Raw genomic sequence first — 24,146 nt, 5'->3', positions numbered from 1 at the left:
TCACGTGTAATCATGGATTAATTTACATTGTTAATATATCTGATAAAGATGGTAAAAATTGCATATAATGCTCATGTAATGTTGGGGGACGAATACTTAAGATACTTGTAAAATACATCTCTTGTAATAAATACTCAAAAGTGAATACTTTAACGATAAGATCTAAAAATGGTGATTTTTCATCGTTAGGGGCCAGATTTTTTTCTTAGCGAGCATTGTAGTTGCGATTTATTAGGAAAGCTGATGACACTATTTAGCTAAATAAAAAGTTTTTTAAGATTAAGAATGTTAAGGTTGGCTAATAGAGTTTCCAGAAAGGACAGTGGGAACTTGGGGATAGCCCAATTGAAGAAGAGACTCTTGGCCACTTCAGGTGTGTCACAAGGTGAGATTTTGAGTAAATATCCTATCGGTCTTAATATGCATGGGTATGTGATTGAACAAGTTCAACCTATACCAGAATTTTCACTTGTAGCAGTCAAATTGAAACATTCTAGAACTGGATCAGAACACTTACATTTGGATACACCTAATGATAAAAATAATGTATTCCTGGTAGCGTTTAAGACGAATGCTCCTGACGCCACTGGGGTTCCTCACATATTGGAACATACAACGCTTTGTGGGTCATTCAAATACCCTGTTAGAGACCCGTTTTTCAAGATGCTTAATAGATCGTTGAGTAATTTTATGAATGCTATGACGGGACATGATTACACATATTATCCGTTTGCTACTACTAATGCGAAGGACTTTGAAAACTTGATGGATGTATATTTATCGTCAGTTTTCGAGCCGCTCCTTACTCATGAGAGTTTTATGCAAGAAGGATGGAGATTAGAGAATTCAGATCTTTCCGATCCTAAAAGTCCTATAATCTTTAAAGGGGTTGTTTATAATGAGATGAAAGGTCAATATTCTAACTCGGCATATTATTATTGGATCAAATTCCAAGAAGCCATATACGGGTCGTTAAATAATTCTGGGGGAAATCCAAATGAAATTACTGATTTAAGGTATGAAGATTTAGTTGATTTCCACTCTTCAAATTACCATCCATCCAATGCAAAAACCTTTACTTACGGTAATATTGAATTGGTTAATCATTTGAACAAACTAAATGAGTTTTTTGAATCTTTTGGTAGCCGTGGAATAAGGACAAATGTTAGAAAACCAATAACTGAACTTAATCCAAATTATGAATCAGACGTCACTGTTAAGGGTCCCCTTGATACGATGTCAAGTAGGCCAATCGAAGAACAATACAAATCTTCGATTACTTGGGTGATTGGGAACCCATTAGATGAATCCAAATTGTATGACGTATTTAAGTGGAAAGTTTTGAGTTCTTTGTTATGTGATGGTCATAACTCGCCGTTCTATCAGGAATTAATTGAAAAAGAATATGGAGAGGACTTCGCTGTCAATTATGGTTTAGATGCTACCACAGCTTTATTATCTTTTACAATTGGCTTAAATAACTTATCTTTAGAAAAAGCTAAAAATTTAGAGGATAAAGTACGTGGAATTTTCGTTGAGAAGATCATCCCTGAACTTCAAAAGGGGAAAGAAAGTGGCTTCAACGATAGAATTGAAGCAATTTTACATCAAATTGAATTGAACTTCAAAAATCATAAACCAGAATTTGGTATAGGTCTATTAAGTTCAGTCGTTTCTACTTGGGTTAATGGATTAAATCCTGTTAAGTCACTACAAATTGACCATATTTTAAACAGGTTCAAAGAAGACTATAAACTCAATGGCTTAAAGATGTTTCAAGATTTGCTTGATGAATCAGTTTTAAAGGATGATACTCCAAAGTTTAAGTTCACAATGGAACCCGATGAAAGTTTTGGAAAAAACTTGACATCTCAAGAAACTGAAAGATTGAATAAGAAAATTGAGGCCTTAACCGAAGAAGATAAAGAGATAATCTACAAAAGAAGCATAGAGTTGGCTGAGAAGCAGAAGAAAGAGGAAGATGTATCAGCCTTACCGACTTTGACGGTTAAAGACATTCCACGAGAAGGCGATTTTTATCCTCTTGATTTTGCAGACATAAATTCTAAAAAACTTCAAAAAAGAATTGTTGATACGAACGGGTTAATTTACATGAACGCTACTAAGGATATTTCATATTTACCTTCTAAATACTATGAATACTTACCATTATTCGACTGTTGTCTTACTAATTTAGCCGGTACAAGTAAGACACCAATAACTGAATTGGAGATAAAAATCCAAAAGTTGACAGGTGGTGTTACATTCAATGTTTCGGCTAAGACTGATCCATTTGATATCTCCAAGACTAATATGAAATTTATGTTATCGGGTATGGCTTTGAAAGACAAATCTCAGAACGTGTATGACTTATGGTTTGAAATTTTAACTCAAACGAAATTCGATTCCGAGGATGAGCAAGTTGTTGATAAATTATTCACTTTGGTTAAAAACTTAGGACAAAATCAAATGAATACAATCGCCGATTCAGGTCATTCTTATGCAAATTCTTACAGTAATTCTCAACTTACACCTACAAAGTATATTCATAATTTAATTGGTGGAATAGGCCAAGTTTCGTTTATTCTGGATTTGAATAGAAAATTAGAAACAGAAGGCAGAGACTTTTTAAAGAAAGAGCTTTTGCCAGTGTTAAAGGATATTCAACGCCATTTGGTTAATGGTTTCACTGATGGAAATCATTCAGGATTCGAATACAGCTTAGTTGGTGATAGTGAATCTGTTATTAAAAATGAAAAAATGATTAAAGAATTTGACGATTTATTGACAGCAAATTCTAATCGAGTAGCTGGCACCAATGAATTATCTTCCTTGATTTCTCAATTCAATAGCAACAAATTGGGTTTAAATAACAATGGTCGTAGTACGTTGATCGACTTGCCTTTCCAAGTCGGATATGCTTCGTTAGCTAAGTTAGGAGCTGCATATACTAGTAAAGATGGAGCTGCATTGCGTGTTTTATCACAATTATTAACCTTCAAACACTTACATTCTGTTATTAGAGAAGCAAATGGGGCATATGGTGGAGGATTACTGTTTGATGGTTTAGGTGGATGTTTGAATTTCTACTCATATAGAGACCCTAATCCACTTACATCAGTTCAGTCTTTTAAGGATTCGACTTCAGTTGCATTAGGTAAAATGATAAATTCTGAGAATAATGGTTGGAGTCCAAAAGATTTGCAAGAAGCAAAATTAACCATATTCCAAGGCGTGGATGCACCTAGCCATATTTCTCTGCAGGGATCCTTAGATTTCCTTGAGCATATCACGGACGAGATGAGGCAAGAAAGAAGAGAACGGTTTTTGGATGTTACTTATGAAGACTTGAAGAATGTTACTGAGAAGTACTTGTTAAATGGTTCACAGGATATTGTTACGGTGATTGGAGATAATGAAACTCTCAAAATTGATTCTAGCGATGCTCAGTGGAACATTAAGAAATTAACTGCCTAATATTATCATACATATTGTATAGACTGTAAATAAAATAATTTGATTTTAATAATCTTGCCATTCAAACATCTAAACCACAATTTTAGGCCAAAATATGTAATCAATGGTAACTTTTATATATTTGAAACTTTCCATCAATTACACAGGCCTTATAATTCACAGATCAAAATTAAATGTAAAATGGAGGGTTGGCCGAGTGGTCTAAGGCGGCAGACTTAAGATCTGCTGGACAGTTGTCCGCGCGAGTTCGAACCTCGCATCCTTCATTATTTTTTTTTGAATGTTTAAATGATACTCTAAGTACAAGTCTTCTATTTCGAAAGACAGCACATTTACAATATTCTAAATGGCGATGCTAGAATAAGTACTCTAAAGCTTTCTACTAAAACTTATCATCTTCATACACAATGCGTAATATTATTTGATGTGGTGATTGATACACCAATGAATTCTAATATATACAAGTAATGAGAGAGTTATACAAATTCATCTCAATGTGGAACACGCCATTTTAGTCGTTAACATCTATACTTAGACGGACCACGGATATTAATACTATTAATACCAATTTATATGCGATTCGAACTACTTCAGTAAAGTTCAGATTGATTGTAGATGAGACTTCAACATTTAGGTACGATGGCTTCTATTATAATCTTTAGGTATAACCTCCGGAACTCTTCTTTTCTTGTCTTCTTGGAAAAGACAATGTCTTTTGGCGACTGGATCATATAATATTAAGTTCAATTTTTGAGTATGTCTTGGAATATTGAACCACTTTTCGTACCCGGTTTTAGCAGCGGAAACGAGTTTCACCATAGTGTGAGTTGTCTTTGCCTTTGACATTTTTGATTATTTTTAAATTATATTTATAGTACTTGAAGTAGATACTATTATTTCAATCTTTTGAAGGTTATATATTCACGACGAAAAATGAAAATTTATTGAATATCACTAGACTTCCTAATTGGGAAATATATGAAAATATATGTCATATATACAGATTTATCAATGTCGTTCGACGCGGTTGATTTGTACGACATTTATATGGAAAACTTGACACGCTAACAATCACCGAGTTGAATTAAATAACCACAACTAAGTTCAAGCTAAGGTTAACGGAATACAAACAGAGTATCATAACAATTCTTAGAAAAATGAGGTCAATTTCTACTTTGTTGTTCATTATATCGACTTTCATTTCGTTGGTTTCTGCTTTGCAATTGGCCATTCCAGCAACCACGAACCCAGATCCATTTTGTATTCGTGATTTTGTTCAAGAGGAACAAATGGTTGTCGTCAATATTAAGACGAATGGTAATTCCGGAGATGGCCAAAGACTCGACTTGAGAATAGTAGACCTGTTAGGTAACGAATACCGTCGTAAGAATGATATTGCTGGTTCTGTTAAAATTGGGTTCACTAGTCACAATAGTGCTGCTTTTGATATTTGTTTCACCAACCAATTGGAAAGAAAATGGTCCAAGAACACCAACTTTGTTAGGGAGATCGAATTAGACGTTGAAAGTGGAGCTGCTGCAAGAGACTGGAACGCAGTACAAGCTGCTGAAAAGTTGAAGCCAGTTGAGGTTGATTTGCGTAGAATCGAAGAAACGACTTACGAAATTAGTGGAGAATTACAATATTTGAAAGCTAGAGAAGAAAGAATGAGAGATACCAATGAGTCAACTAACTCGAGAGTAAAATGGTTCTCTATTTTAGTCATTACATCTCTCGTTGGTTTAGGTGCTTGGCAAGTTCAATACTTGAGACATTATTTCAAGGTTAAACATATCATTTAATACTTGTTTTATATTTACAGCATAGTGATCTATTAAATAGCTAAATTATATACAGTAAGAATTAAAAGTCAATTATTCATTAATGTCGTATACCTGAAAACTTCAATTGTACTATGTCTTTGAGCTTAACCCAATTAGTATCAGTTTTCTCATTAACAAGGAGTTCAAGAGCTTCGTCATCCGATAGGTAAAAGTGATATTCTACATGACTATTGTCGGATTTGGTGTTATCTTCGCAGTGATTTAAGATGAATTTATTAAACCATTTGATTTTCATGCGATCTGCTTTTTCAACCCTCTTATAAATGTAGTCCACAAATTCATTATAGTTACTCGACTCAGTTGAATTATTTTGTAAATGAGACAAGGACGATTCAAGAAGCCAGCCTAGTAAATAATTCATTTTACACCATGCTGCCTCAAAGTCCTGCCAATGAGGATATGTTTCATCTTCAACTAGAACTTGATAAAGCCTTTGGTCAACAATTAAATCTATGAAACTCTGCGAAGAATTACAGTGAGTGCTTAACATTTCCTTTTCAGATAAATAATTGTCGATTTCCAGAATCCCAGTGAGAGATATTAATACCATCTTTGTCAACTCAAGCATCATCCGATATTGGTGAATTTTACTTATGAACTTATCCTCCGCAATTTCCATATAGTAAGCAAGATAAAACTGTTTAAGGTACAGATAATCAAGGGTAATAAGTTTGCAACTAAGTTGTTGCAACAAAATTTCAGGAGATAATTGTGAAGCTGAGGAATCATCAACCTTTGAACCATTTATGAAACTCCCGTCGGAAAAGAATAGCGACCTATAATATACAATTATTATTATTCCATAACGTAACTTCATTGAATCAAGATTATCATCATATTGGACTGCATAATTCTTATCTACCTTTTTTTTTAAATTGTCATGTCTTATTAATAACTTCTCCCGTTCATAACAAGGTTGTGGTTGATAGCTACTTTCAGACTTTGGTTTATCTTTGTTTAATCCAGTAAATGCATATTCTATTACCCTATCATACCAATCCACTCGAGATGGACCTAACTGGGTCATAAGATTCAGAAGAAGAATATTTCTGTCGTTCTCTAATATGTTTATTATTTCTTTCCTGGAAATTCGATCTCGTTGAAAGAAAATGCAAACTGGATCAATATGTTCATTTTTATTATCGATTTCAATGTTCAATAACCTTCTTGAATTTTTATCGGTAATCAAGTGATAGGTAAAATTAAATGAAAGGAAGTCAAATATCAACCGGAGAAGTTTAGCGTACGTCTCAAAAATAAGATGACAATTAGTGCTATTTGAATCGAGTAATTGTTTCTGATACATAGTGGAAAAATTTGCACAATGAAATGTCCACTGCATCAATTTCCACAAGTTATATGGAGAATTGATTATTGGGTTCAATTGCCTGGAAATTAGATAATCTCCAAAAACACGAATATTGCTTAATGCTGAATCTTTATCTCTCACGTTAGAGCGAACTTTGCGTTTCTTTGAGATCAACTCGCCATCTGAACCAGACGTTAGTTCTGATTCACTGTCCAAATGAGGCATGGTTTGAAATAATACAGCTGAGTCATTTAAACCTGATATCTTATGGTTATCACTGGAAAAAACACCAGTATTCTTCCTCAAAGGGGATATGTTGTAGGGTTGGAACTTTTTGACTTCATTTGCAATATCCTTAGAGGTATTGCTTACTAACGACGGAGGTTCTTCTTCTGAATCACTTATAATATCATGGCTTTGCTCTATATTTGTTTCTTGACGCCTGGCAGGATTTCTATTTGACCCTAAATATTTGTCCTTAGGAAGTGTGCCCCTGATATGAAAAAATTTTGGCTGAATTATGAAATCTTTCAATGCGGCCAAAAATAGGTTATAAACCATGTCAACTGTAATGGGTGATTTAGAAGCACTTAGTAAATTCATGTAACTTCTCATGATCGTTATGCATCTATCTCTGATAGGAGATTTGTATATACAATTTTCATATTCTTCATTCAAGTTTTTAATATATTCGCTATTTGCAATCAAACCATCTATAGAAGCAGACCCATGAGTAAAATTCGTAGACAGGCATCTAGACGCAAGAGTTATTAAAATCCGAAATATGTCGATAGATGGAATCTTAAGGTACGATTCTCCGCCCTTTTCATCATTAGCGAGGAATGTGGATTCTAAATGGTATAGTAAATCTTCGAATTGTTTAACGTTAGTGAGATGAACCACTTTTTTCTCACAACTAGCTAGCTCGGGAACGAATTGATCTATGAGTTCATACTGAGATTGAATATAAGCGGCCAATGGAAATAGTAAATGAGGTTGTTCATATGGTATATTCATCATATGAACAGTTTCATTGATACTGAGTCGTTTATTATCTGTTCGAAGTACTCAAATTTTATTCGCGATAAAAAAAATATTATGCTTCTTCGAAAATGAATTTAGTACGGGGATAGAAAAATGTCAGTAACTGTAAGTGTCACCGTATATTACGTAAAATATTAGAGTACTAACCAAATAATAGTTTCATACCAAGACTGGTCCGCTAAAATTTGAATTAAGATTGTCGAGTATTGCACAATGCAAACATGTGGAGAATTTTTTAAGGCATTGTGCAAATGGAACATACGAAGATAACAGAATATTACGATATGTGCCAAATTTCATAATACAGACAGGAGATCCATCACAATCAGGGAAAGAATCGGAACCTGCTGATACTAAGATCAACACGACAAATGGATATATATCTAAGGAATTCCAATATTCTAATGCTCGTGGCTGGAATCAAATCAAGAGAGGCACATTGTTAACTGTCAATAATGCTGGAAATGAGGACGGTTTGGGGTCGCAGTTCTTCATATCTTTGTCAAATGAGCATCAAAATATATTAGGAGATAGTTCAAAATATACTGCAATTGGTATGGTCATAGACGGTTATGAGGCAATCGAAACGCTAGAAAGCGACGAGAGCTTGAACAATCAAGATAAAACGAAGAAAAGCGGAAAGCCTCGTGGAATATGGAAGAAGGAGAGTTGGATAAAGCATGTCGAAATACATTTCAATCCATTTGTAGAGCAATAATTGTAAATAGTCCCATTGTACATTAATCAAACATAAGTTCATACCTAAATAAAAAAACATCTAATCCAACTCACCTAGGTTTCCAAGAATTTCAGCGAAATCTTTGATAGTGATGTACGATCCTTTCTTTGGCTTGTTGTAATCATAGTTAATAATGTCACCATGTTGAGTAGTTGTGCAACAACTCAACATATCAATAAGGAATGAGTCACCTAATGAGACATTTCCGTTGCTTGTTTCATCTAAATTCAAAAATGATTTAATCTTCTTCAAATCCGGCAATGTCAACTGGTAGTTGGTAACAGTCAATTCGCTGCTATCTGTTAAAGTCGTTGCAGCATCCACGAATAATTTCCAACTTCCATAAATATGAGTATATGCATTTCTAAATTTGACTAACTTGTTAGCGTTTCTAATAAGTTTATCAATATCTACTATGTCAATAATGTTTACTTCATTTATGTCATTTGTTGAAGCAGTGATTGTATACGCTAGAATCAACTGGAAGGTTATCGCTTGTTTATAGTTTGACTCATTTAACTTGAAGTCACCACCTTCATTATGCATATACTCGTAGTAATAGTCCACACACTGCGTTATGTCATTGGTGAAACATGTTGGTATTTGCAATTGACGTAAATAATTAGGTAACTGATGTAGGAAGAAATCTTGACTTTCCAGAGTTATAGAACTGTATGCCTCTAATATTTCATCTTCGATTTCTGGATCTAATCGCAGAAACTCTTCTGATATGGATACTCCATGTGCTTTACCTTTTCTCCTTGACATATAATCACTTATATCATTAGTTCTATTGCAGAATCAGCTAAAATCTTTTTTTGGTGCGTATCAACTGTTATAGATGTAAAAAAAGGGATGTTTTGATATTAGAATAATTAATCAATATTGATTAAAAATGATATCACAGCTAGCCAAAGGAGAGCCATCTATCGATACATCATTAATTGAGGTTACTGATAAATTACCTAATAAACCACCATGCCGGATTTTCATTAAGAATGAATATGAACAGCCATCAGGTAGCTTTAAATTGAGAGGTATGGGCCATTTAGTGGCCAAATCGATTGAAAGAGCTCATGAACTAAAGAAGGAAAATGTAGAGACATTTGCATCGTCCGGGGGTAATGCTGGTTTAGCTGCTGCGTACACCAGTAGACATTACAATTTATCTTGTACAGTGGTTTTACCAACTACAGCTCACAGTGGGGTTGTTGAAAAGTTGGAAAAATTGGGTGCTAAAGTACAAGTCCATGGTGCCCATTGGGGTGAAGCCGACTCATACTTGAGAGAAATAGTAATGAAGAGTGTAGATGCGTCAGTATATCCTGTTTATTGTCCACCATTTGATGATCCGTTACTTTGGGAAGGCCATGGTACAATAATTGACGAGATTGTAAATCAAAATCAACTATCACCAGAAGAATGTGGTAAGGTTAGAGGGATTGTTTGCAGTGTAGGCGGGGGTGGTCTATATAATGGTGTAGTAGCTGGATTACTGAGAAATGCACAATTTAAAGATGTTCCTATACTTGCTGTCGAAACATTTCAAACTCCAACTTTCTCAGAAGCTCTTAAAGCTGGAAAAGTAGTCACCTTAAAATCAATTAATACTTTGGTGTCATGTTTGGCATCTCCTTATATTTCGGCCCAATCCTTGGCTAATTACAATAAGCATAGGACACACGTCCAGATGATTGACGATCTCGAAGCAGTAAAAGGTTCAATTGACTTCTATGATCATTTCGGGACATTGGTCGAGCCGGCATGTGGTGCTACCATTTCAATGGCCTTTGATAACACTCTGTATTTGAAATGCTTTGGCAACTTATCCGACGAAGAAATCATTATATTTATAGGCTGTGGAGGTGCTGCTATCTCAGTAGACTCGTTGAATGAGTACCGTAAGCTATTTACTTAGCCATATACTAGTAGATAATGAAATGGAATACTTCATATGAAATTTCCCCATATAAAGTTGCGCACATGAATACATAGAACAATAGTTCCTATTAATTAATTAGCTTTTTACTTTTTTATTGAATTTTATAACCTGCAATAATTAACTACATATATCACATCGTAAGAGGGCACCAATCGTTGAACTATTATATATTAAGAGTAAAACGAGTGATTCGATAATATAATCAAGAGATGTCACGTACACCAAACATCAACTCTAGTGGCTGGCTACAGCTATGGGGACCCAACAACCAATCGAATACAGCCGATTACAACACCAATAATGAGAGAGAGGATGTACCTTCTTCTAACTCTGCAACAAAGTTAACGAATGATGATCTAAAGAAGCGAGACCTGGAATCAAAGAAGGATCGGGATTCAGCGAAGGCAATAAAGCCTAAGGCCTCTTCATCATCTTTAGTAAATAATGCCAATAACTGGCTTAATTGGTCTTCAAAGAGCAAAGTGGACAATGTTGAACACCATTTAGATAATGATGATAATAATGAACAACATCTGGAAGAAAATAATGATGCTGAGCACCAAGACAATGAAATAGATGATAGAGAAAATGATGACTATCTTCCAGATGATAATGGTGATGAAATTGACGAGCAAATTTCAAACGATAATAGAAAGAAACCTTCTTCTTCTTGGACTTTCTGGAACAATGGAAGTCATAGTGCTGGTGACAACGACACAAATAACAATAATAAGGATAAAAAGGAAAAAGATAAGAAAATAAGCAACACCAACAGAATTCTTCAATCAACCCCTTCGCTCCCAAACAAAGAGGATATATCTGATAGCAATGAACAAAAGGCTACTAAAATAGATAAAGCAAACGATAAGACAAATGATAAGGAAGAGGGTACACCACCATTATCTGAACAGAGTGGAGAAGATGATGCTGTTTTGTATAAGCCTCATGATAATGCTAAACAGTTTAGTAAGATTAACACCCACAAGAATGAAAACCTTAAGGAAAATGTCATTGTTCCAGATTGGCGCCTGTGTTTACCTCCCCAAAATTCTTCTTCTAATTCGTTAGCCACTACTTTATTTGGCAATTCATCTACTATGAATCAAGGAACTACCCCTAGTTCCAAAGCCGATGTGACGAACTGGAGGCAATTTATTTACCAATTATCAACTAAATTGGGTTTCAATACTCAGTCCCTAACAAATGTGGTTGAAAACGAAAGCGATAAGGGTAGTGATAATTCAACTACAAATAGTAATGAACGAATGGAAAAGGAATTTGACTTAATTTACGAAAAGGCATACAGGTTATATGGTAGATCGTTGGCTAAATTACCGCCTGCCAAGAGAGCTTGTTTACCTAATTACGATAAATTTTACACAAGGCTATCAAATGAAGAGTCCACTGAACGTACTACTCTGGGAGATAATCAACCAGATGATGGTTCGAATGATCCAAATTCAATTTCCATTACTAATGATCCAATGGGTAATTTATTGATCAATCACAAACCCCGTCCTGCAAAGAATTCTAAATTGAACATTAGTTCATCAGATATAGTAACACATAAATCCGGTCCTTTGCATAAAATTAAGAAGATTTTGATTATTGGTGTTCATGGATTTTTCCCGACTAAGATGATTAGACCTCTTATTGGTGCTCCAAAAGGTACTTCTTTAAAGTTTGCAAATGAGGCTGAAAAGGCGCTTATTCGATATTGTATTGAAAATGGCCTAATTACAGAAGATGAATCTTGCAATGTTAGTATCCAGAAAATTGCTCTCGAAAAGGAAGGTAAAATATTTGATAGGGTGGAATTCTTCACAGAAATTTTAACTTCATGGCAAAAAGAATTAAACGAAGCTGATTTTATATTTGTTGCATCACATTCTCAAGGGTGCGTCGTATCGATTATTCTTTTGGCGAAGCTTATTAAAATGGGTATTTTAAAGGATCCAATTAAGAAAAGGATTGGCATTTTAGGTATGGCAGGTATCAATAATGGTCCATTTTACGGCGTTGATAAGTCGTTCTTTATGAAAGCTTATTCGGCGATTGAACATGAATCAATGACAGAATTATTTGAGTTAACTAAATTTACCAGCAAACAATCTTTGGTTTATAAGGAATCCACTCAAATAATCATAAACGCAAATGTTAAGATTTGCTTTATTGGATCCATAAATGACCAGTTGGTGCCTTTATATTCTGCATTAGCATCTCATATATTTCATCCCAATATTTATAGAGCTTGTTACATCGATCATTCATCGCAAACACCGCTCTTTGTTCAAAAATTGGTCTCTTTATGTTGTCAATTACAGAACTTGGGTTATTTTGACAACAATGTTCTAAAAGAGCTAAGTACTGTATTGGCAGGTCCGTTGACCGGAGGTGGCCATTCTAAGATATATAATGACGGTAAAGTTTACGATCTAGGCATAAAATTTGTTTTGGATACTGACGATGTTGTCATTCCTCCAACCCTGTCGTCTACATTATTAACAAAGGATTTTCCATACCCTTTTGAATTGAATAAGATAAGTTCGAAAACCAGTTTAGTGACAAGCGGTGTTGGGACTTACGGCCCAATCGATCATGTTGATGAGGTAGAAGAGGTTGTGAAAGTACCAATTACCAATCACGTGTATATTAAGGAATATAATGTTGGCAAGATAGGTACTAATCCTTTCATATTGCCTTGGTGCTTGCGAGGCTTGATTTTTAATATTGAAAAGAATTGGCCGAATAACAATAAGTTATTAACGGTAGATAATGGTGATGATATGGGTAAAAATGGTTACGACGAAATTAGCGAATTGTATGAACTGTTTGAAAATTGGAAACCCGATAGTAAACTATTAAAGGACTTGAAATTTAGACTTAACGGTATTAGAGCTAGCAAGCTCTAATTATTTATATAATGTAAATATAGTATGTATTTATAAACAAAATGCAGCATGTTTTATGGTTACGCGAGACATTGTCGTTTTCTGATCTCAAAAAAGCGTAACAATAATAGAAATCATAACAACCTAGATTTTATAGAAGATAAAAGTTAATTTGATACGGTTACCGGAAGCCTCCAAAACTGTACATAGAAATGGAGAATATTGCTCACCATAATACAACGTACAATATAACTCCAATATGTCTGGACTCTTCAGAATGTTCGAGTATGGAAATGTTACCGCTAGGTTGTAAAACCCATCTGGACAAAAGTGACGCCAGACGGAACTTAATGGACACAGGAATATATACACCTGATAGTAATTCCGATTCTTCAGATCCAAGATCAGATAGTAGTTGTGTCGACGTGTCCAACTCGCTCGCTGTTTCACATCCAATTTCGTTTTGCAATTGGACAGACGAAGAGAGTAGTTTACTTACAGAACATATAAAGACTGATCTCACATCAGAAGCATTAACTTCTGCATTTCCTAACAAGTCACTTGCATTGATTATAAGGAAAATCCATGACCTACAACCTGTTCTCGATTGGACAAAAAATGAAATATATTTATTAGCTGGAATAATATTGAATGATTCAAATTCCGCCATAAGGCGTCATAAACATAAATTTCCTTGCCGAAATGTTTCTAATTTAAACAAGAAATTCCAACACTACAAAAATATGGTACGAAGGTTGAATGGAGTGGATCATTCTAAGTGGACAAAGCCAGAGATAGCCTCTCTAATTTCTTTGATAGATTATGACCTTACTAAGACAAAATTGCAAAAAGAGCTTCCTAATAAAAACATTGAAGAAATCAAGGATCTTACTAACGAAATGAGGATTCATTCAAATTTCAGCCACGTCGAATCTGTATTATTTGAACAAACAATGACTGAAAATGACCCAATTGAGATTGTTTTAGATCAGTTTCCTCTCAAAAATAAAGAAACATGCAAAAAAAGACTATTAAAATTGAATGAGTTATCACAGCATAGAGATATGGCAAAAAGAAGATTAGACGAGTTCGAGAGTCTTATTCAAAATGAACTCAAGCAAATAAAGGACTCCATAGATTTGACACGCTTAAAGTATTTACTTGTAAATGATCTTACAGGAAAACAGCTTAGATCACTGTTTCCTGGTATTTCTATGAAATATTTGAAACTTATTGCTAAGGAGATGGGTTTCGATGAAGCCGGAGAATATACACTTGCAGAAATGAATTTCTTGAAGAAAGCTCTCCAGGAGAATGCAAAATTAAAATCAATCATTGATGAGTTGCCGTTCAGAAGCCAATTATCTATCGAAACAAAGATAAATAGCGTAGAACCAAATCGAAGGAGATCAGTATTTACAAGTCAAGTTGATGAATTATTATACATGGCTAAATGGTATAGCTCAGACAATTTTGGTAATTTGAGTCGTAGAAGAAACTCTCGTTATGCATCTAAATTAGATAAACCTAAAGATAAAGCTAGTGATATAATGCAGCCTAGTAAATTGCATTTAGAAAACGAAGAAGTAACGGAAGCGAAAGTAATTCCACATGATAAAGGAGTCGAAAACATGATCTCAGATCATAAATTGAAAGGTAAAAATAATGAACAGAAGAAAAGAAAATCAAAAAAACCAACGTCTATGGTTGAAGTCTTAAAGGAGGAATCGGCATACTTTCAAAGTGTTACCGGTAATAGGTGTGTACTCAAAGAAGGTCAAAAGAGAAAGCGTGAGAGACTAATGCAGATCAAGTTGGAGACGAAACTTAAAAAGCCAAAAAGTCAAAATCTTAATGAAACAAACAGAATACAAGAAACTAAAAAATTAATGAAATGCGACGTTGAGCCTGACAAGGTCAAAGAACAGAAATCTTTCAAGTCTGAAAACTTAAAGGAAGCTAAACTTGATGCTTCCGATAGTCTGATTGTTTCTGATGTTGAAATATCTTTAAAAAAGAAGCTCAATAAAATCGAAAATGAGGAGAAAAGAAGCCCTTATGACCCAGAAGATATTTCTACAGATACATTGGTCCCTTTATATGGACGGCAACTATATGTGAATGAAGTCTATGAAACTCAACCTCGGCCGCCTAAGTTATCATTTAGAGAAGATACCAATATTATGGTTCAAAATTGTAGCGAAATATCTCTTACTGATACCATAGCAGCGGATATTATTTCACAGCATTGTAAGAATTATCGTGACATGCCAATTTCATTTCCACTGTTAACTATCGTGGATAGAAATACGAATAGGATGATACTCAACCCTATGAACAAAATAAGAATACGATTTTTGCTTTATCCTCAACATAGTGAGTTGTTTATTCTAGCAGAGCCTAAATCTAATGAGTTGGACCCCATAAATGAGATTAAGAAGTTGTTTCAACTTCATTACTCATTGTTCTTTTCTCATTCTTCAAAATTGAAGAAAATTATTTTAAGTGAGTATAATAAAGAAATCGATATTTCTATTGAGGAAAATGATTTCGTTAGGTTTATGTTTGTTATAGATAAATGGAACCGTTTAATGGTTGAATTAACACCTAATGATGTTGATATAGGTTCTCATGATATCAATGAAGAAATTAGGGCCTATTTGCTGCCTAATGAGATTAAAATACCCTCAGATGAAGACATTAGATTGGATATTTTCTATTCAGAAATCCAGCTATCGACTGAAGAGAATCCAATATCTGATAATGACCCTATTGAACCATCAAGTCCTTCATTCGATTTGATAAAATCTATGAAGCGTTGTTTCACACACGATTCATCAAACCGCCTTACACCTCCTATATCTTCAGAAGAGGATAATAAGGAAAATGAACCACCAATAGAAAGCGATTTCAGAAACAATAATAATAAAGGTTCTATACCTTGTACCCCGGTCAGGCTTAATACTAGAAATAAGATGGTTGTCAATGCCGTGAAGCCTGAAAACTACGAACTGAATTTCTTTCGTCATCTCAAAGAAAAGACTAGTGTATCTAGATTTTGCGTACAACAAATTCTTTTGCGTATATATTCGAGGATTGTATCTACAGAATCAAGGAAGCTTAGGTCCTATAAAGCTTTTACGGCTGAGGTCTATGGTGAATTATTGCCTTCGTTTACTAGTGAAGTCCTAACTAAAGTTAATTTGCAACCACAGCACAAATTCTACGATTTAGGTTCAGGAGTAGGAAATACTACTTTTCAAGCAGCTTTGGAATTCGGAGTACATCTTAGTGGTGGTTGCGAAATAATGGAACATGCTTCTAAATTGACTGAATTACAGACCATGCTACTTAATAAGCATTTGGCGTTGTTGGGGTTAAAAAAATTACCATTGAATTTTGCGCTCCTGCAAAGTTTTGTTGAGAATGATATTGTTCGTCAAGCAGTAATTGAATGTGATGTACTTCTTGTCAATAACTATCTCTTTGATGTTAATTTGAATACTGCTGTAGGAAAAATGTTGTATGGTTTAAAACCAGGCACGAAGATTATAAGTTTAAGAAATTTTATTAGACCAAGATATAAGGCTTCAAGTGATAAAACAATATTTGATTATTTGAAAGTTGAAAGGCATGAGATGAGTAACTACCTTTCTGTTAGTTGGACTGCAAATAAAGTACCATATTATATTTCTACGGTACAAGAAAATATTTGCGAGGAATATGTTTAATACTATCATTACATTATGTATTTCTTGAAATAATCGTATAAATATTCGTTAAAAAGCAGTTAATATATATCTAGATTATAAACCGTCATATTTTTCTCTTCTTGGTACCTAAATTTAAATTATTAGAATTGTTATCACTAATTGCCGTGGGCTCGATAGAACCAGGGCGGCTACTAGCATTTGAACTACCCTTAATTTTCTTTTTTATAGCAGGCGGTCCTTCTAGTTCTCTCGTGATCGCCAATAATAACGTATTAACACGTCTTCCTAATTCCTGTGGTGTCCTAGACAACATATACCAATCAAACTTGAATGAATCATTGATGGCTATCTCTTCCTTTATTTTTTCCAATAAGTGTTCACTAAATAGGCCATATTTGTGAACACAATGCAATATAAATCTATCTTCATGCTTAGAGTAAACTCTCTTGGAATTATTTGGAGGGTATTGAATTTTTAATTCCTCCAAAGGATCTTTCAATGATTCCATCTTGATACTTAAAAGCTTCTGTTGGTTCAATAATTTGGCGATCTTTTTCTCGCTACTTTCAATTTGAGATACATACTTATCGTAACCTTCAATTAAGGAATAAGATTCCCAAAATTTTCTCAGATAACGCTCTACATCATCTTCATCTTTATTACCCATTGCCTTTGCGATACTTGAGTAATCATTTCTACCAAACTTGGAAGACCCGTGAATGAAATTTGTGAAATCTCGCCTAGTCCAATTATGAAAGCTTTCAGCTAATAGTTTATTCTTCAATTCTACCTCTTCCTCTGTCAATGGCACAACATTATTCACCTTCTCTTGCTCTAACCTTCTTCTTTCCTCTCTGGGTAATTCATTCTTAAATTCCTCTGCTAAGAATTCTTCATCGCTGTCACCAAACTCATTTAACGCAAATCGGTAACCTATCTGTTTTTTATAAGCTAATTGCTCTCTGTCAAGTAGTTCCTTTAAACCATTAGGAAAGAATTGATGGTCTTGAATATTATATATTTTAGGTGCTTTAAATTTTGACAGCAAATTATTATTTTTATTTGCAAGAGGTGTTGTTTTCAAAACATCTTTATAATAGTTATCAATAGAGTAAGTTAACTCTTTTCTCTCACGCTTAGGTGGATTGATCCAAGTAAACTCTAATTCTCCTTGATTCTCCTTCTTGGCAAAATTTTGGCCATTCCATTCGTACGTCGAAGAATCGGAGGTAAAATTTTGCAAGTCATCTAAACCCAAATTATTAAACTTGGCATTCAAATTTGCTGTCTTTTCTGCACCTTTTTGCAAGATAGCATCAATATCGTCATCTAACATTGTCGAGCTTTGCTGGGACTCAAAAACCTTTTTAGCACCATGTTGAATCATTCCTAATAAATCATCCTTCGAACCACCAACAGAGTTATTTGCATTTATTTGTCTTCCTTGCTGAATGACTAATTGATCCAATCTCAATTTTTGTGCCGCTCTATCTAAGACTTTCTCTTCAATAGCATTTTCAGTGACAAACCTATAAACCTTGACCTGTTTCTTTTGACCAATTCTATGCGCCCTATCCATAGCTTGTAGGTCAGCCTGTGGGTTCCAGTCAGAGTCATACAATATAACTATATCAGCACTAGTCAAATTAATACCCAAACCACCTGCTCTAGTAGTTAATAGAAAAATAAACTTGTCCAGGTCTGGCATGTTATACTGGTCAATTGCCTCAATTCTATCCTCATGGGAAGTGGAACCATCTATTCTACAGTACGAATAATCCCTCAAATAGCAGTAATCTTCTAAAATGTCTAGTAATCTTGACATTTGTGAAAAAATTAAAACCCTTGAACCTTCCTTTTTAAACTTTTTTAGCATCTTATCCAATATAATCATTTTTCCAGCATTGAAAACCAAATGCTCGTCAGTTGTATATGGTGGGCCCGGTTCTGCGCCATCAAATAAATATGGATGATTGCAACACTTTCTCAACTGCATTACAATATTTAACAATCTAGTTTTACCTTCTCTTTTACCAACAACCCCATTAACAGCATCGATATCTTTTTCCAACAACTTTTTGTACCATTTTATTTGCATATCTGCCATACCAATATAAATATTAGTTTCAATTTTAGGTAACAATGACTTTTCAACATCCGCCTTGATCCTACGCAATAAAAATGGACTCAAAACTTTATGTAATTGTTGAATTACTTTGTCCTGATTCTTTTCTTTATCTTCATCTGTTTTACCACCCTGGTTTTCAAACCATTCATTAAATACTTCCGAATCCCCAAATACATCAGGCAACAAAAAATTTAGTAACGCCCATAACTCATGAAGATTATTCTGAAGTGGCGTACCCGTTATTAATAATCTATTCTTAGAATAAAATAGCCTTAAAATCTGCGATAACGAACTATCTTCATTCTTGATACGATGTGCTTCATCTACCACAATATACTCCCATCTAAATTTCTTCAAGTGTGCTTTCTCACGAATAACCATTTCGAACGAGGTTATTAGGACGTCAAATTCAGCATTTAATAGCTTATTCTGTATTACCTCATTACGGCCCTCCTTATTTCCTTGTAAAACAATTACGTTAACATCAGGAGTCCACTTCGCAAATTCCCTCCGCCAGTTGTCCAATGTTGATTTTGGCACAATAATAATGAATGGACCATCTATTTTCTTGATATATCTTAGATAACCTAAAAAGGCAATGGTCTGTAATGTTTTTCCTAATCCCATCTCGTCTGCTAGTATACCACTCAATCTATTTTCATAAAGAGATATCAACCAATTCAATCCTTGAATCTGATATTCTCTTAGCGTCCCCTCCTTGACAAAACTAGGGGATTCTGTTAATATTGTCCGTTGAGATCCCTCGTCATATATATGTTCTTCATCCTCCAACAATTCTGCATCTTCCTCTTTTTCTGTCTTTCTTCTCTTCTTCTTCTTGGTTGGCGGTTCCATAAACGAGACATTATTATCTATTTGCTTGATTATTTTCTTGAATTGCGTGTCCTTGGATGCATTCAAGTCTATAAAGTATCTGAAAATATCAGTCAATCCTAATAAATATTTAAACCTCTTAGTTGAATCGTCCACATCATTGAGCTTGGCAATTTTAGGGTCTGTATCAAGTAAGAATCGTTTTTTTCTTTGTTCCCTTGTTTCAGCATCACTGAAATGTTTTGGTTTATCTTCTTGATCTGACATGTTGCAACCTTTCACTGGCAGAAACTCTATAATTTGTATGAGTTTCTGTAAATAACCTAGTAAAGCTTCGAAATAAAGGGATAGTTATTAAACTATTAAGCACGATGGTTATCTGATATCTGGTAATCTTATTCAGGATTCAAAATATAAACCCGAAAAACATATTGAAAAGTATATACAAAAAACTTATACCACTTACGCGTGCGGGTAATACTTGCTTCTAATTGTTATATCGTGCTTTAAACTACATACTACTAAAGAACTACGTTTCCATCTATTAAGCCCCAATCGATCTTGCTGTTACCATTTTCGTTCAACCATTCATTACAATTTTTGAAAACTTTCAGATCAAAAAAGCCTCTTCGAGCAGATAATGGTGACGGATGAACTGTTTTCAACACTAGAAACTTATTTGAATTTAGTAAAGAATTGAAATTCAGTATTCTTTTCTGCGCTGGAGTTCCCCATGCCATAATGACAAAACCATTTGATTGCTCTTTGTTATAATAGTTGATTGCTGTTTTCAAAATTTCTTCTGTGAAGGTTTCCCATCCTTGTCGAGCGTGGCTATTTGCTTTATGACACCCAACGGTTAATACAGCATTCAATAATAGCACACCTTGTTTGGCCCACTTGGTCAAATTACCTCCACCGGGGTTACCTTGTTTGGCCAATACTTGATACTCAGGAATAATGAAATCGGGATAATCAATTTTCAAAGTTTTGTAGATATTCAATAGAGATGGAGGGGGTCTAGTTGGCTCTAAGACTGAGAATGCTAGACCATGCGCTTGGTTGAAATTATGATATGGATCTTGGCCCAATACAAGACATTTGATAGAAGGTAATGGAGTATAATGGGACCATGAATAGATTTGTTCTTTTGGAGGGAAAATCGTTTTGCCTGACTGTGATTTTAAAAACTGTTTTAATTTTAAAAAGTATGGTCTGGTTATTGTTTTGTGCAAAAATACTAACCACGTAATATGCAAATATTTAATCTCTAGGTCTAAGAGGTCTTTCTCTTCTGTAGTCAAAGAGTCAACCCATTCTTCTTTATTGAAATTATGTTCGGCACAGAACTCAGCGTATCTATCTTCGTCTGAAACATTTGAGTTATCTTTATCGATCTTGGTACTTATCGTATATTTTTCATGTTTATTAATAGTTTCATTCCATGCTGGTATATTTGTCGTATGCTTTTCCTGATCATTGGTAGATTCAATTGACGTTGATTTATTGATAGTTCCAGTAGTGTCTATTGACTTCAGTTGAAAAAAGTCAGTAATAAGCTTTGACTTTTTCAGACCTAGCTGTTCATTGGATTCCAGTGAACGCTTAGCTATAAATGATACATCTGACATTTTTAAGGCTAAAGAACCACAAGCAAATGGATTGTTGATCTGAATATTATGTTCATCTTCACTTACAAACTGGAGTTACGCGTTTTGTGTTACTAATGAGGTTGGTCTATTTAAGCTACCATACATAAGTCTAATATCAACTAAAATAATCTAGAGAAGTGATATGGGTAATAAGGTTCCTTTCTTATAAATGCACTGGTTAAACAACTCGACAATACGTAGATTATTAAGATATTGATAAAAATGCAAAGACTTTTCGTATGTTCACTTGGAATTGTGCTGGTAGAATTGACTTTGTAATGACCTAGGTAGATTAGATTGATTAAACTTGATGCCAACCCCAAGTAGTTAAGACCGATTATAATAACCTCTATTCCAAATTGATATTGAAATACTCCATTAATGTAAACGATATTGTTATTGTCATCTTTGGCAATAAACGGAACCTTTTCCATGACTGTAAAATTGTAGCCACATGTAAATGCTATTATTGCTATAATCACAAGGGCTTTGTAGATATTTTTCTTCGTAAGATTAGTGACAATCTTTGGCCCTCTTTTCTTAATTATCAAAATCAAAGAAAATGTAAGCCCGAAAGCCAATACAAATTTTTCAAATGGTTGTTCTTGTTTGACACGAATCGTCTTATGTAGAGTCAGAGATATAAACTTCGTTAATTCTTTGACTTGCTTCTCGATTCCAGTCATTGGAAGTTTGAATATTAAATGAGGTTCGCTTAGTATTCCATATCCATTGTCGTCCTTATAATTTATGTTGGATGTACTCTTGCTTGGAGGAATAAGCCATATGTGAGGAATTGTATTTATTCCTAGGTAATTGAACAAATTTGCATTTGACTTATCGGCCAAATCAATATTGACAAAAAATAAAAAGTTTGATAAGGAATAATCAGCAAACCAAGATTCTGCTACTCTTCTAATAACACGATCCAAATTTTCACAAGTACCACATCCATTTTTTGGATCTGTGGATGTCAAAACCAACAATGTATAATAGTCCCGTTCTTCTGCTAAACCTGACAAGTCTGATTGAGTTATTGGAATGATAAAATTGGGAGATTCCAAAGATTTTTTCGTCAAAGCTTGTGCATTGAATGAATCACTATAAACAATAGAGATGAAAGAGAATACCGCTATAAGCGATATAAAGCCTCTGTATATCATTGTATTAGCTTAAGAAAGAACTGATTTAGATAGAGCATAACTTTTTTCTATTTGAAAGACTAATATTACACAAAATTTCTCGGGTTTTATCGATTTAAATACATATCTATACTTTACTGAATTTCTTCATGAGTTTCACGATTAGTAACAAAGTCATCCTTTTCGTCTTTATTGATAACCAAGAACCCAACTGTCACAATAAACGCACCAAACAAGTACCACCAGTTCACTGAGAACCCTTTAAGTATCCAATCACCAACCATGGCCAATGGAATCGTCATTGATAAACCGACAGTAACTGTTAATGGGCTTGTCAACAATACTGCTTTACACCAACAAAAATCACTAATAAATGTTATAAGTGCATTCGTCAATAACAAGCTTATCGTCCTATTATTCGAGGGTAATTCGAACCTTTCAATGTCTGTAAAATGAAGAATAATTATGATAGGCCATAATAAAAAAGTGTTGAATACTCCAACAAAACCAAAAAATAGGTGAGTGTCTAGGTTTCTTTCTCTTATTGAATTTTTGATCGTAATTTTGAATTTAAGCAAAATCGTGTAAATTCCGTATATCAATGCACCCAGCAACGCAAGTAAATTTCCCGCTAAAATGGCCGTATTTGAATCAGATGGGTTGTTCGAAGATGTATCTATTTTGGTAATAATTAAAACCCCTGTGAAACTCAAAAGGATGCCAACAATCTTATTCTGGTTAATTTTTTCTATTGAATACATAAACCCGATAATCAAGGTGAAAAACGACGACGTCGACGAAAGAATTGTCTGGGACGCAACCGAAGTATATGACAACGAAGAATTCGTCACCAAATTCGCCGAAAACCAAAGCATTATGAATTGTAGTGATAACTTTACGCTCTCGTATAACCCAATATCATCATATTTTGCACTTTCTAATCTCGAAGTATACTCCGTCTCTAAATTTGTCAAGTCATCGTTCGACCCATAATCGATATTGGACTCTCCTCTATCCTCCGTATCAAGTTTCATGTATCCCTTGCCGTAGTCTGCTTTCAATCTCCGGATAAAATCCGATGCACTGACATTATTATATTTCATGTACGGAATAAGATAGAAACTGAAACAAGCAGTGTTAAGATATGTGATAAAGAATGGCTTTCTATAAATGTCTGTTTCAAATAAATCATTCACTAAAAAGGACGATAGCACCCAAAAAATAACCACAGAAGACAAATTTATCAACCCAAGCACCCATTTTTGCCGCGAGGAAAGCTGTCTTTCAGGCTCCCTAAATGTCAGTAAATACTGATATATGACTTCCTTTAGTCGTTGAATTAAGGTCATGTATTTACAAATGATATATTACCAGCTTTTGTTGTCTCCGTAGTTACTATGATTCATTTTGTAGATACGTGAAAAAATTCTG

General features: G+C 34.3%; 13 protein-coding genes and 1 non-coding gene across 14 annotated transcripts; 7 read left to right on the top strand and 7 right to left on the bottom strand. All coding sequences in view use genetic code 12, as the record gives it.

The window, feature by feature from the left end:
* Positions 1-285: 285 nt before the first annotated feature.
* DEHA2D01892g (DEHA2D01892p) lies at positions 286-3,477 on the top strand (the record flags this gene model as incomplete). The annotated part of the gene is made up of 1 exon (XM_458550.1): positions 286-3,477. The coding sequence occupies one exon, from the start codon at positions 286-288 to the stop codon at positions 3,475-3,477; it is 3,192 nt and encodes a 1,063-aa protein (XP_458550.2).
* A 182-nt stretch (positions 3,478-3,659) lies between these two features.
* DEHA2D01870r lies at positions 3,660-3,743 on the top strand. Its single transcript has one exon. It is a non-coding gene; the product is annotated as a tRNA-Leu (tRNA).
* Positions 3,744-4,107: 364 nt separating this feature from the next.
* On the bottom strand, positions 4,108-4,323 carry DEHA2D01848g (mitochondrial 54S ribosomal protein YmL39; the record flags this gene model as incomplete). Its single annotated transcript, XM_458549.1, has 1 exon — positions 4,108-4,323. The coding sequence occupies one exon, from the start codon at positions 4,321-4,323 to the stop codon at positions 4,108-4,110; it is 216 nt and encodes a 71-aa protein (XP_458549.1).
* A 311-nt stretch (positions 4,324-4,634) lies between these two features.
* Positions 4,635-5,279, top strand: DEHA2D01826g (DEHA2D01826p; the record flags this gene model as incomplete). Its single annotated transcript, XM_458548.1, has 1 exon — positions 4,635-5,279. One exon carries the CDS (start codon positions 4,635-4,637, stop codon positions 5,277-5,279), a length of 645 nt encoding a protein of 214 aa, XP_458548.2.
* Positions 5,280-5,358: 79 nt separating this feature from the next.
* DEHA2D01804g (DEHA2D01804p) lies at positions 5,359-7,650 on the bottom strand (the record flags this gene model as incomplete). Its single annotated transcript, XM_458547.1, has 1 exon — positions 5,359-7,650. The coding sequence occupies one exon, from the start codon at positions 7,648-7,650 to the stop codon at positions 5,359-5,361; it is 2,292 nt and encodes a 763-aa protein (XP_458547.2).
* A 117-nt stretch (positions 7,651-7,767) lies between these two features.
* Positions 7,768-8,392, top strand: DEHA2D01782g (DEHA2D01782p; the record flags this gene model as incomplete). Its single annotated transcript, XM_458546.1, has 2 exons — positions 7,768-7,779; positions 7,832-8,392. 2 exons carry the CDS (start codon positions 7,768-7,770, stop codon positions 8,390-8,392), a joined length of 573 nt encoding a protein of 190 aa, XP_458546.1.
* A 60-nt stretch (positions 8,393-8,452) lies between these two features.
* Positions 8,453-9,181, bottom strand: DEHA2D01760g (DEHA2D01760p; the record flags this gene model as incomplete). Its single annotated transcript, XM_458545.1, has 1 exon — positions 8,453-9,181. The coding sequence occupies one exon, from the start codon at positions 9,179-9,181 to the stop codon at positions 8,453-8,455; it is 729 nt and encodes a 242-aa protein (XP_458545.2).
* A 127-nt stretch (positions 9,182-9,308) lies between these two features.
* DEHA2D01738g (DEHA2D01738p) lies at positions 9,309-10,331 on the top strand (the record flags this gene model as incomplete). Its single annotated transcript, XM_458544.1, has 1 exon — positions 9,309-10,331. One exon carries the CDS (start codon positions 9,309-9,311, stop codon positions 10,329-10,331), a length of 1,023 nt encoding a protein of 340 aa, XP_458544.2.
* Positions 10,332-10,564: 233 nt separating this feature from the next.
* Positions 10,565-13,267, top strand: DEHA2D01716g (DEHA2D01716p; the record flags this gene model as incomplete). The annotated part of the gene is made up of 1 exon (XM_458543.1): positions 10,565-13,267. One exon carries the CDS (start codon positions 10,565-10,567, stop codon positions 13,265-13,267), a length of 2,703 nt encoding a protein of 900 aa, XP_458543.2.
* Positions 13,268-13,458: 191 nt separating this feature from the next.
* DEHA2D01694g (DEHA2D01694p) lies at positions 13,459-16,977 on the top strand (the record flags this gene model as incomplete). The annotated part of the gene is made up of 1 exon (XM_458542.1): positions 13,459-16,977. One exon carries the CDS (start codon positions 13,459-13,461, stop codon positions 16,975-16,977), a length of 3,519 nt encoding a protein of 1,172 aa, XP_458542.2.
* Positions 16,978-17,062: 85 nt separating this feature from the next.
* On the bottom strand, positions 17,063-20,188 carry DEHA2D01672g (DEHA2D01672p; the record flags this gene model as incomplete). Its single annotated transcript, XM_458541.1, has 1 exon — positions 17,063-20,188. One exon carries the CDS (start codon positions 20,186-20,188, stop codon positions 17,063-17,065), a length of 3,126 nt encoding a protein of 1,041 aa, XP_458541.2.
* Positions 20,189-20,442: 254 nt separating this feature from the next.
* Positions 20,443-21,552, bottom strand: DEHA2D01650g (DEHA2D01650p; the record flags this gene model as incomplete). The annotated part of the gene is made up of 1 exon (XM_458540.1): positions 20,443-21,552. One exon carries the CDS (start codon positions 21,550-21,552, stop codon positions 20,443-20,445), a length of 1,110 nt encoding a protein of 369 aa, XP_458540.2.
* A 140-nt stretch (positions 21,553-21,692) lies between these two features.
* Positions 21,693-22,736, bottom strand: DEHA2D01628g (DEHA2D01628p; the record flags this gene model as incomplete). The annotated part of the gene is made up of 1 exon (XM_458539.1): positions 21,693-22,736. One exon carries the CDS (start codon positions 22,734-22,736, stop codon positions 21,693-21,695), a length of 1,044 nt encoding a protein of 347 aa, XP_458539.2.
* A 113-nt stretch (positions 22,737-22,849) lies between these two features.
* On the bottom strand, positions 22,850-24,064 carry DEHA2D01606g (DEHA2D01606p; the record flags this gene model as incomplete). The annotated part of the gene is made up of 1 exon (XM_458538.1): positions 22,850-24,064. The coding sequence occupies one exon, from the start codon at positions 24,062-24,064 to the stop codon at positions 22,850-22,852; it is 1,215 nt and encodes a 404-aa protein (XP_458538.2).
* Positions 24,065-24,146: the final 82 nt, after the last annotated feature.

The sequence above is a fragment of the Debaryomyces hansenii genome (genome assembly GCF_000006445.2).
Source record: "Debaryomyces hansenii CBS767 chromosome A complete sequence".
NCBI lineage: Eukaryota > Fungi > Ascomycota > Pichiomycetes > Serinales > Debaryomycetaceae > Debaryomyces > Debaryomyces hansenii.
Note: the sequence above shows the minus strand (reverse complement) of the source record. Positions and strands in the feature narration are given on the sequence as shown.